Source organism: Eublepharis macularius, chromosome 1 (assembly GCF_028583425.1).
Source record: "Eublepharis macularius isolate TG4126 chromosome 1, MPM_Emac_v1.0, whole genome shotgun sequence".
NCBI lineage: Eukaryota > Metazoa > Chordata > Lepidosauria > Squamata > Eublepharidae > Eublepharis > Eublepharis macularius.
The window spans coordinates 155,978,345-155,991,158 of record NC_072790.1 but is presented as its reverse complement, the minus strand read 5'-3'; the positions used below and the strand labels follow the sequence as shown (position 1 = coordinate 155,991,158).

The 12,814-nt window shown below is 41.2% G+C and overlaps 1 protein-coding gene across 1 annotated transcript in view; it reads right to left on the bottom strand.

Annotated features, from left to right (window-relative positions):
- SDCCAG8 (SHH signaling and ciliogenesis regulator SDCCAG8) overlaps nt 1-8,635 on the bottom strand; it is a 166,113-nt gene extending 157,478 nt beyond the window's left edge. The window contains exon 1 of the mRNA XM_054972158.1: nt 8,477-8,635. Within this exon, the coding sequence (XP_054828133.1) occupies nt 8,477-8,543 (67 nt within the window). The 5' untranslated portion in view covers nt 8,544-8,635. The remainder of the gene's footprint in view (nt 1-8,476) is intronic.
- Between the last annotated feature and the right edge of the window lie 4,179 nt (nt 8,636-12,814).

Here is a 12,814-nt window from a genome sequence, read left to right as displayed (position 1 = left end):
AGGTAGGCAGATATTTGAACTGAAGTAACAGAAAAGTTTTTGTACAGAAACTTCACTGGTGTGAGGCACAAAACACCTGGTATAATTCTAAGTTGCTGGCTTCTTAGAGAAATGTTGATGTTATTAGACTTAAAGATGTTAAAGTGAGTTCTTTCAGAGGTTGGCACTGCTTCACAAATGCTCCACTTTCAACATACAGACACAGCACAACTTCCCCTCCTCTTCAGACCTTAGGGTACTCCACTGAGTCAAACCCTTACAAGATACTGGTCAGGCATTAGAGTTATGAGCTATAACCCTGTTCCTGATGCTGAAGGCGAGACTCCTTACTACACACTTCCTTGGGCCACTATAATTCCCAGATCTCTTGAGTCTACGCAGGATTTAGTGCTGTCTTTTCCACTTTAGTTCAAGGACTAAAAGTGCTTCAGGAACGTACTGATTTCTTTTTTAAGGGAACCCCTTCCTTCCTCACACAGAGAACTCTCTGGCTGACCTTCTCTGGTCAGAAGCCAAACTCCCACTCCTCTCCCTCTTTTGTTTACTTCAAGGGTCAACCCCTCAACATTCTATCATCAACTGCCATTTCAGGGTAGCCCCAAAGGGAGGGAACCTGTCAATCATCTTCCCCTCTTTACTCTCCGGCAATCTCAGCATTTGAAGCTGAGTCTGTCACAGTAGATGTCTGGAGACAAAAAAAATGGTGTCTCAAGAGAATATACATTTTACTTGGAGAGACACAAATCCTTATCACATATAGACATGGTCTGGATATCAATAAATTTGGTGACCAAAATAATTAAAGTGGAGATATCACCGGTTTTTTTCAAACCACAATCCCACAAGAGTGAATTTTAGGACCAAATCTAATGCATTTAGGTGACAACTAAATGAGTCTTACTATATAAAGAAGCAATTGTTGATGACTGTAAAAAAAGGCTGAAAGAATTTTTTGAATTAAATTTGAATAAGGGTACAGATTTGAGAATGCTTTGGGATGCAAGCAAAGCATTTATAAGAGGACACGTTATACATCATAATTCATAATTAAAGAGGAAGAAGCAGGAAAAAATACAAAGTATTTTGTAAGAAATTTAAATAAGGAGGAAGATTTAAAAATTGCGCCAGGGAATGTTAAGGTGCAACAAGAGATAAAATGTCTGCAACAACAGCTATCAATGTTAACAGTTAGAGACTTAGAGAAAAAAGTTAAATTATGTTAAACAGAGAAACTTTGAATTAGCTAATAAAGCGGGAAGATGACTGGCTTACAAACTGAGAAAAGAGAGAAAGAAGAAAATGATTTTAAAATTGCAATATGGGAATACTATGCTAACAGATAACGAGGCCATCCAAAAGACTCTTTTAAAATATCATTCATATTTGTACAGAAGACAGGATATCTCTTCAAAGAAAATGAAGGATTATCTCATAAACAGAATTTACCTAAAATTACAGAGGAACAACATCAGGTGATGAATGGCCCAGTAACGATTCAAAAGATGATGGATCAATCAAAAATATAAAAATGGGGAAGACACCAGGTCGGTACTGACTATCTGGTCAGTATTATAAATGCTTTGAAGATGAGATTTTAGTACCCTTGCAAAATACAATGAATTCAATTTTATCGGGAGGCAAAATGCCAGAGACTTGGAAAGATGCTAATATCATGTTGATACTTTAAGAAGGACAAGATTTGACATAAGCAAAACATTATAGACCAATATCATTGTTGAATAATGATTATAAATTATTTACTTCGATTTTAGCAGAAAGATTTAAGTAAGTTCTTAAAGACTTTATCCATGAGGACCAAAGTGGTTTCTTACCCAAAAGACAATTGATAGATAATGTTAGAACTGTGTTAGACATAGTGGAATATTTGGATAAACATAATGAAAAACAAGCAGCTCTGATTTTCTTGGATGCTTAAAAGGCCTTTGACAATTTGAACTGGGCTTTTTTGTTTGAAGTCTTAGAAAAGATGAATTTGGGGGAGAATTTTATAAAATGAGTGAAATCAATTTATACTTCACAGAATGCCAAAATCATCGTTAATGGAGAACTAACTAAAGCATGTGAGATTCTGAAAGGAACACGTCAAGGATGCATTGTGATCGTACCTTCATTTTAGTGTTGAAGGTTTTGAATAGAGACATTAGACAAGAGGAAAGGATCAAGGGTGTTAAAATTAAAAAAGAGTCATATAAATTAAGAGCCTTCGCAGACGATTTAGTTCTGATTCTGGAAGACCAGTTAAATGGAATTGAAATGCTAATGGAGAAGTTGAGAGAATTTGATACTCTGGCAGATTTTAAAATAAATGAACAGAAAACAAAAATGTTGACAAAAAACATGGACATTAAAAATCAGGAAGAATTGATGAAAATAACAGGTTTTAAGGTTGAAAAAAAGATAAAATATTTAGGTATCACGCTGATGGGGATGAACTGTATGCTATTTCAAAATAATCATGTTAAGACATGGAACAAAATTTAAGAAGATATTAGCAAGGGACCCCCTTATCCCACACTGGCTCAAAGTGCCAGGGGGGGGGCAACGTATGACTTACCATTCGTGGCTGTCATACGGCTAAGTGTGTTGGGTTGGGGAAAGCAATGGTGAACTACCCTGTAAAAACTTCACTGCGAGACTCTGCGGATCTCTCTCGACGCACTATAGCACAGAAAGGCCTGGAGGGGGACGATCTACGGAGTAGCCGAGGGTCGGACGCGACTGTGTGGCTTGGATCGGATCGGGATTAGCAAGGGAAAAAAACAAGGGCTAAATATAAAATGTTACAGGATGCAAAGGGGAGACTTGGTTTACTGGATCTGAAAGACTATTATGCCTCTGCATATCTAATGTGGATGAAGGAATGGATGCTTCTGAGAAATGAAAGACTCCTGACATTGGAAGGACATAACCTGAGTATTGGATGGCATGCCTATTTGTGGTATGACAAAGTAAAGGTCAATGCAGGCTTTAAAAATCACTATATTAGGAGAACCATTTTGAGAACCTGGAACAAATATAAACTGAGACTAACACAGGATACACCACTTTGGATTTCAACACAGGAAGCGTTTTACAGAAGAGAGAAGATTTTCAAACAGAGATGGTTGACTTATGGAGATTTATTAGAATTCTCACAAGGAGACTGCAAACTGAAGACAAGGATGGACTTAATAGCTAAAGGTTATAAATGTCAATGGTTTTCTTATGCTTAACTTTTAGAAAGATTCAAATTAGTTACAAAACTATGGGGCTTCGAACATGAAAAGACTGATATATTGTCGAAGGCTTTCACGGCCGGAGAACGATGGTTGTTGTGGATTTTCCGGGCTGTATAGCCGTGGTCTTGGCTCTGTAGGTGAGATTATCGATCTTGTCCCAATCATGACTTCTCATTTTGTGGCTGGCGTTGATATGCAAGGAGAATAGCTCCTTGTCTGTGGCAGCAAGTTCTCTGCGGGTAGTATGGATTCTCTCATGTAAGAGGGCCTGTTCTAGACGGTCATAAATGCAGTTAGCCTGTGGAGTTTTTAAGATTCTTTTGGTTTTGAGAAAAGATGGAATGGTTTTCATGTCCCTGCAGCGTAGGAGAAAGGTTAAAGAGTAGATGTGCTTTCTTGTTCCGAAGTGTTTCCAATCTCCGGGTCTGTTGAAATGTTTCCTCCCTGTAGAGGTGTTCGATATATTGTCTAAGGCTTTCACGGCCAGAGACCACGGCTATACAGTCCGGAAAATCCACAACAACCATGAAAAGACTGAGTTTGAAAAAGAGCTTTGTTCAAATGATGAACATTTTATATCCAAAATGAATAGGCTGTTATTAAAATTTGAAGCAGAAGAAGAATCTGTGAAAGATTATATGGTAAAATGGGCTGAAAATTTTGGATATAATATAATGATGGATCAGTGGGAAAATATGTGGGTAACGGGTCTTAAATTCACTTTGAGTGTTAGACTTAAAGAGAATTTTTATTAAATGATGTATAGGTGGTATATGTCTCCTGACAAATTAGCTAAAACGAGTAAAGGTATGTCAAACAAATGTAGGAAACGTGAGAAACAAGAAGGAACATTTTATCATCTTTGGTGGACTTGCCATAAAGCTAAAAAATTTTGGACTCAAATTCATATGATAATACAAAAGTATCAAAGACTACTATGCAGTTTAAACCTGAAACTTTTTTGTTGGGACTAATGGACAAACAGTTGGAAAATCAGCACAGTATTTTATTTTTATATATGATTACAGCAGCTAGACTTTTGTATGTGAAAAAATGGAAAAGTACAGAATTGCCTTCAATCAAGGACTGGATTATGAAAATGGCAGAGTTAGCAGAGATGGCTAAACTTACAGTTTTGATCAGAGATAAATCATTGTCTACTTTTTGGCTAACTGGAAACCCCTTATTGACTTTCTGCATGAAATGAGGAAAAATTATCTGATGATTTGTGGTTTTGATTTTTAAGAAGATAAATCTAGGAAACAAATATTTATTTATTTATATTTGTATTCCGCCCTTCCCGCACCAGCAGGCTCAGGGCAGATCACATTTATATACACTAAAATTACGGCCACAGTTTAAAACATAATAAATACCATAAAAATATTTAAAACAACCACAAGCGGCACAAACAGTTCATTAATCCATTTCCAACCATCATTAAGAGATAATTTAAGAAGGAAACTTCTTTTCTGGAGGTGGGTGTTCTAATAGGGAGGGTCCCATTCTACCCTATTTCGGCCAGTGGGGGCCCTACCAAGCATCAACCAAATGCCCGGTGGAACAGCTCTGTCTTACAGGCCCGGTGGAATGATAACAAATCCCACTGGGCCCTGGTCTCGTTAGACAGAGCATTCCACCAGGTTGGAGCTGAAAAGGCCCTGGTTCTGGTCGACCCTAGGTGGGCCTCCCTGGGGGCAGGGATCACTAGTAGCTGTTTATCACTAGACAGAAGCATCCGCTGAGGCACATATGGGGAGAGGCGATCCTGAAGATATGCAGGTCCCAGTCGGCATAGGGCTTTAGAGGTTAATACCAAACATTGAATCTCTCTACTCTACAGGTAACCAATGCAGATGGCGCAATACCAGTGTAATGTGTGCACTTCTCAGCACTCTCGTGATGACATGCATTTTGGATCAGCTGCAACTGCCGGATCAGATTCAAGGGAAGTCCTGCGTAGAGTGCATTACAGTAGTCTAATCTAGAGGTGGCCGTTGCCTGAATCACTGTAGTTAAGTCGTGGGTCGAGATAAGGGGCAAGTTGCCTGGTCTGCTGAAGGTGGAAGAAGGAGGACCAGGCAACTGCAGCTACCTGAGCCTCCATATTCAAGGAGGCATCCAGGATCACTCCCAGGCTCCTGACTCTTGGGGCCAGTACAAGTACCGACCCATCAAGAATAGGGAGCTGGGGTCCCGAATCCATGTGCCCGCAACTCAAGTACAGGATCTCTGTCTTCGTGGGATTTAATTTCAGCTGACTGTTTCAACCATCCATCTACGGCTTCAAAAGTGTGCTCCAGGACATCCAGGGACAAGACAGGCCGGTCGCCCATCAACAGATATAGCTGGGTGTCATCAGCATACTGGTGACACCCAAGACCAAAGCTTCGCACCAGCTGAGTGAGGGGGCGCATATAGATGTAAATCAGTAATGGAGAGAGTATTGCCCCCTGCAGCACAGTGCATACCAGCGGGTGACAAGAGGACAATTTCTTCCCCAGCACCACCCTCTGTCCCCGACTGTGAAGAAAAGAGACTAGCCATTGTAGTGCAGTCCCCTGTATCCCCACATCGGGGAACAGAAGGGAGGCAGTAGTGGAAAAGGAAATGTTGGAGAGATCAAAATTTGAAGTATGATGTTTGCTAAAATAAGTGTTGTAGAGAAAAATGGCAAATGAAATATGTTTTGTTTTCTTTTGTTTCTAATTTCTGTCTTTTTAAAAACTTTTCTGTATGCTTCTTTCACAATTTCTCTTATTTCTTTGCCCTTTCTATTGGGCTTTTAATTCTATTAATAAAATAAAAAATTATGAAAGAAATATTTTAAACAAAGAAAAAAACATGCAACTAATTTCTAAAATGAAAATCCTGTGAAGTAGCAAGGCATTCATATATTTAATGTCTTATATTACCTGCTGTACATCAGGTACCATACTGCTTGTTAAAAGGTCTGTAGGTTGCTTCATATGTTATTTAGCTGTACACCTTCAATGTGACATATAGGTGAAACAAGTGTGTGTTCAGAAGCATAAACACTGTGAATGAAGAACACTGGCTGTAGCTTCCCATCCTGTATATATTCAGTCACCATGGCATGCTAGTGAGTTGCTTTGTTGTATGTGAAGTAGTTCAAAGAGATGGGAATTCAAGTCTCTCCAGTAACGGGTGTGTTATGTGGGTTGGGGAGTTTTCTGGATATATTTCTAACTACCTGAAGTGAGTGTGGTGGGGTAGAAATTCTTCACAGCAACCAACTTTATTCTGTCTCTTTCCCTTTGGCTAAGGGCTGTTAACTGGAGATTTGGTGGTGGGGTTGGCAAGGCAGTAGAGCCAAGAGTGGGTTTTGAAAAGTTAGGGAGTAGAACCTGGTGATTTCCTGGATTTTCTGAAGCACAGTATTGCATATTTTTCCATGTCTGTGACAGGGGATCAGCGTGAGATGTCTATAGAAGTGTTTTATTTTATTTATATCATTTATAGTCTGCCTTTTTCAGTGAGACTCAAGGCAGATTACCCAGTGTGAGATTAGTCCAGACAATATCAAAACATTTCCATAAACAATGCCATAGGGTAAATAAATACAAGTTTACAAAGACATTAGCAAAAAAATGACATTACATTAGCAAAAATCCAATAGAGTTGAAGAAATGCTGAAGCAGAACATAAACAATTCTAAGACAAACACAGACAACATGAAGCACAGGCAGCTCATAGGAGCACATATTTAAAGCAACAGATAGTACAAATGGCAACATAGTGGTGAAGTCTATGGTCTCTAATTCATTAGTGAAGCATCTGAGATTCCCCTCCCTATAATATAGCTCTCTTATCTGAATAAAAAGCCTTTTTGAATAATTTGGTTTTGCATTGTTTGTGGAAAGTCAGGAGAGTGGGGACTCTCCTGATCTCCTCAGGCAGGCTGTTCCTCAGGGTAGGGAACACCACAGAGAAAGCCCTGCTGTTGATTTCACCTATGTGCAGGGTGGCACCTGTGGGAGACCTTGTTCAGATGGAGGAACATAGGAAGGGAGGTGGTCCCGTAGGTAGGCCGGACGAAGGCTGTGAAGAGCTTTGTATGTAATAACCAATAACTTGAACTGAGCACAGTAACTAATAGGTAGACAATGGAGTAACTACAGGATGGGAGTGATGCTCATGCTCTTGCTCGCTCCTGATAATAGTCGAGCCATAGAGTTTTGCACCAACTGGAGTCTTCTAGTTAATTTAGATAGGAAACCTATGTATAGTGCATTACAATAGTCAAGTCTTGATGTTATCATAGTATGGTAACTATAGAATGGATGTTACCATAGCATGGATCCAGGTGGCCAGGCTGGCCATCTTCCAGGCTAGAGTGAAGTTGTAGAAAGCATTTTTTGCAGCTGCCTTAACTTGTTTTTCTAGTAGTAGCATTAGATCCAGTATAACCCCTAGGCTCTTAACCGAGTCTGCAAGGGTCAGATGAACGCCATCAAAAGTGGGGAGTACAATGACCTTCAAAATCTCTGCCTTCCCAACACGCATCATTTCTATCTTGTCTGGGTTCAATTTTAATTTGTTCATTTTCCGCCATTTCACCACAGCTGTCAGGCAGTGATCCAAGATTTCTACTGCATCCTGTGGGGGACCTGGATAGCAAGATACAGAGTTGGCTGTCATCTGCATATTGGTGACATCCAGCTCCATAGCTGCGAATGAGTTCTCCTAAAGGCTTTACATAGAGGTTGAATAACATAGGAGATAAGATTGTGCCTGCAGAACCCTGCAAGATAGCTCCCATTCTGGAGGTAGCTGATCTCTGATGGCAATCCTTTGAGTTTGTTCCATGAAAAACAATTTAAACCCGTCCAAGGCACCCATCAGAAATATTAACGGTGTAACCCTAAACAGTTACTCCAATCTAAACCCACTGAAATCAATGAGCTTAGACTGGAGTAACTTTACTTAAGATTGCACTGTTAGTTAATTCAAACCACTTGATAATGAACCCAAGGTAAAAATCAAATGCCTGCGACCTGGAAACCTACTCCGAAAGTAGCCACTTTCCCATTCAATTTCATGAATAAGCTAAGATTTTTACATCCTTTCCTGCCTCTGCGATGTAAATTCTGTGCAAAGAGTGCGAGGACAGATTTCTGGGTGACGAGGGGGCTCAGGGTTAGGTAGCTAGAGGAGCACCCCCGATTCCTAAGAGAAAAGTGACCACAGGGCCCAGGGAACATGCTCTCACTCACTGCGCAGGCTCCGGTGATACCGCTCCAACGACTCCTCCAGCTCCGACTCTCCGCCGCCCTCCCTCATAGGGCTAAATGAAGATGGGAACTGGCCAGAGACGTCAATGCCCGGTCTCGGGCTACACGCTGCAGCTCTTTCCACAGCCCTCGCAGTTTCAGAATCTCCCTGCATTGAGGAATGGGTGAGGTAAAACTTCCTGCACTTTCACCGTTGGTTCTCGGTCGCTGTAGTCCAAACAGCTCCCTGGCATCCTCAAACGAAATATGAACTGTGAAGGAGAGACTACAATTCCCAGGATGGACCGGGGTTTCGGAGGCTCTTACGCTAATCTTGTTGCTAGGCAACCAAGAAACGGTCTTTTCCGAATCTCGCTTTCGGGAGGAGCTGAGAGACAAGTGAGCGGACGGCTGCTATGTTGTCTCTGGAGGTGAGCGGCAAAACTCGCCTCACGCTCTTCCGCAGGGTTTCAGATGAACTTCCATGGACTTCTCCTAAACCGCCCAGCAAGCAACGCTCTAATATAGCGAAGAATGTATTGCTGCCCGCCATTCTGGGACTTGTAGTTCTTCCCTACCCATTCCACGGAAAATATCTAGTAGGCGCTTTCTGCCTGCCACCACCAAAGCAGACGGTTTTCTCTTAAGAGCAAGAGTCCAGTATCACCTATAAGACCAACAAGATTAGTGGTAGGGTGTGAGCTTTCGTGAGCCACAGCTATGTATTTGAAGCTATGGCTCAGGAAAGCTCACACCCTGCCTACCACTAATTTTGTTGGTCTTATAGGTGATAGTGGACTCTTGCTCTTTTCCGCTGGTACAGACAGCTACTCATCTTGGTTTTCTCTTATTTTGAGTCAATGCAAATCATGGTCTGAGTGTACCTGTAATCCTGATGATGCTAACAGATCGCCTTCTAAATTCTGTGAGACAGAAATACATAACACAACACGGGAAACACAAAACATGCAAAAGGTGAGGAAGAGAGAGCGAGCGCATATCCCCCTTTGTTCTCTAACATCTTTAATCTGTGAAGAAAGAAAACCAGGAATACACTTTCCTCTCTCTTCCCCATTGTCCGAAAATTAACGCTTGCGCAGTGAGAGTAGACGTGGGGTGGGGGTAGGGGAAGACTTATCGGTCGCACGCTTGCGCATTCGACTGGTCGTAGGGCATGGCAAATCCGTTCTGTTCATTCTCCTTCCCCCTCCCATAATTGTGAGTGTGTATGTGCGCGCGCTCTCTGTATAGGCGCCTGCGCAGTGGATTTTCCTGGCTCCGTGCCGTTAGCCGCTATATGCTGGGAATAACGTTAAAGCGGTTGCTCCCAGCAGAAAGACCGAGAGTTGGAGCATTCCTCCCCCTGGGTCGGTGAGGCAGAGGCTCCGGTTCGGGGGGGGGGGGGGAGGGTACGTGATGCCGTGGCGGACCTTTGGCTGTCTGGGGTGGTGTCGCCTTTCCTTTCCCTGGCTCGGGTGGAAGCAATAAATACGGTGCATCAGCATACCCCTCCCCCGCCCCCAACCCGGCTCCATCGCTGTTCTTTTCTTCTCTTGTCTCCTCGGCCTAAAAGGGGGGCTTGCAAACCAGCCAGGTTTTGGGCAAGGCGTTCTTTAAAAAAAAATTCTTTGAGATGCTTGCTGCTGCTGTTTGAATATAATGGGGACTGGACTGGCCCAGATTGGATACAGATGGAGCTGTTTAAGGCTCCATTTCTTCTTTCTTCCTTTCCCATCTCTGTGATAACAGACCAACCCCGATTCCCGCCTGTGGGGGAGGGGGCTCTTCCCTTTTCCTATTCATTTTTTTGGCTTCGTCGCTACTATCCGTCCTCCTACGCGCATCCTCTACATCTCTGGAAGTCGTACGGCGTACGAGGAGGAGATTCTTTGCTTTGTGTGTTTATTTTGTCTTTTCCGCACGAGTGATGTAGGTTCTCCTTTGTTTGCCGGGGGGGGGGGTAGATCTTAACTTTTTTGACAACAAATTGAAAGGGGCATATGAGATTTTTTTTAAAAGCTGCTGCTGCTTTCCAATTTGCTGTAAAGCTTGATTATGCTGTAAGAAGCCCCAGTCTAAAATGATGCATAGCTTTAAACTTTCTTTTTTTAAAAGGCCAAAGGGGGAAAATAGTAAGTCTTCCATCTTTCTCTTCTGCTGCTGTTTGTTATTTTCTGTGTATAAAAAGAGAGCCATGGGAAATGCATATGGCTTCTCGTGCTATGTATATCAGGAAGATAATGGTCCTTTGTATAAGGCATAATTGCAAAATCATTCACTTTGTGCATGAAAGATGTATCTAGTCAGTAGAGCCTTTTTTGAAGGGAAATGCATGGGTTACAAAGGCAATAAAAATCTTGGCGTGGTTTTGAAACATCAAGCTTGTTGTGGAAGAGGAAGCTGACTCGACAGAGAACCAGATGACAGATCTACAGATGAGCCTTCTTTTGTGATCTCATCCACTCATTGCTTGGAGCCGGAGGCCGGGGGTGAGGGGAAGGGGAGGGTTTCTACTCAATATTGTGTGCTGGTATGTCTACTATTCATCTATATTTACTATTAACATAATGTAGCATCAGGCAAGATGTTGCTTGTGCATCTGATCAGGAAATTGCTAAGTGCAGAAAAAAGGGGTTGTGGTTGTTCAGATTACAGTGGTCATGGAAAGCCCTGTAAGGTGAGGGCCAGAGCTATGTGTTAGTTGTTCTGAAATATATGCTGCCAACTATTCTGTATAAGCAAATGCAAGTACTATGTGCTATTCAGCTGTTTTAAAAAAAGAGGGAGAGAAAGGGATATGAGTAACCAGATAGCATCTCCTTGTATATTGAATTCTTATGAGTCTGTTGTTTTCTTACTTGGAACTAAAGGTATTCTTCATGAAGTATTTATTTGAAAGAATATGCTCAGGTTCCTAGACTGAGATGGTTCCTTTCTGATGTGACCATGCGAGCAAAAGGAATGTTTTAAGACGATGATTTATGTTCATTAATAGGATTATTTGAGAGAAGAAACCAATGTTCACTCTAGTAATTTCCTTTAAGAAGTAGAAGTCTGCATGGATCAAAATTGTATGGTTATATGATGTACACAGCAGTTCCAGCATGGCAGTTCTGTATAATAACTGCTATGCTTGACAGGCAGTTTATAGTAAAGTGAAAGTATGGTGCATCTGCTAACCCTCACTGTTGTTGTTTTTGAATTTTGTGGGCCACCCTGCTTTCTCCTGGTGCAATTCAGCTGCAATTTTCACAGTTGTGGAATTTCTTACAACCTGTATATTAACAAAATGTTTTCTGGTTATCATTTTTCTTGCCAGTAGTATAAGTAATACAAATTCCACATACTATTTGCTGCAACTGTATGACTCTTGAATCTCATGCCATTTGGAGAGCTGGAGCTCCTCGAGTTCCTGCACCATGCAAAACAGTATTTTAATTCTCCCTGTCCTAACCACTGATGAGAGGTGGGATAATTTCTTGGAGGTTCTTTCTATTCTTTGAACCAACTTGTTGCAAACTCTGGTTAACCGTCACATATTCCCATCATTGTCAACAGCAAATGACAGTAGAAAGTGTAAAATCTCATTTTGAGTGTCGAGAGCAGTGCCACGCCACTGTCTGTGCCCATACCTCCTCTTTCACCCTTTCTTCATGTCCATCTCCATAACCTATTCTTAATGAAAGGTTCTGTTGAGTAGTGTTGATGAAAATATGACCTGTTAAAATGTTTAAGACAAAATGCTTTTGTGTACTGATATTAAGATGTTTAGTTTCTGTTAACATTGCCTTTGAGTAAATATATCAATAATAATATTTGTCACTGTGCATTACAGTGTAATTTTGTAGTGTTTGTGATGTGGGTGGTTAATTTGCCCTAATGTCACAGAAGAATGAGACTGGCAGGAACATCTCTGTCTGCCATTGTATATTTTTTTCAGATTATAGAGACAATAAGACAGTAGAAGAATTTTTGGATGGAAAAGTGGAGGAAGCAGACAACTTAAGGGATAGCTAACCTAGGAAAATGTTGAAAGGAGGAGATAAGGGCTAGGAAATGAAGAGTTAAAGAGGTAATAGTCCAGAGGAACAAAAGGGAGGTGGAAAAATGGGGATGAGAGCATGGGTAGCGATGAGAGGTGCATGTAACCAGGAATTACAGAGTTGAGGAAGATTTTAGATTCATGTAATTTGAAATAACCAACAAAATCTTAGGCTGCAGGCTGGTTGCAAGTTAAAACCATCTTTTTTTTAAAAAAAAAAGTAAAGTAAACTCAATGCTGAATTTCAAAAGGAAAATTTAAATTTGAATTTTTAAAAAAAATCTAGAAATGCTGCCAAA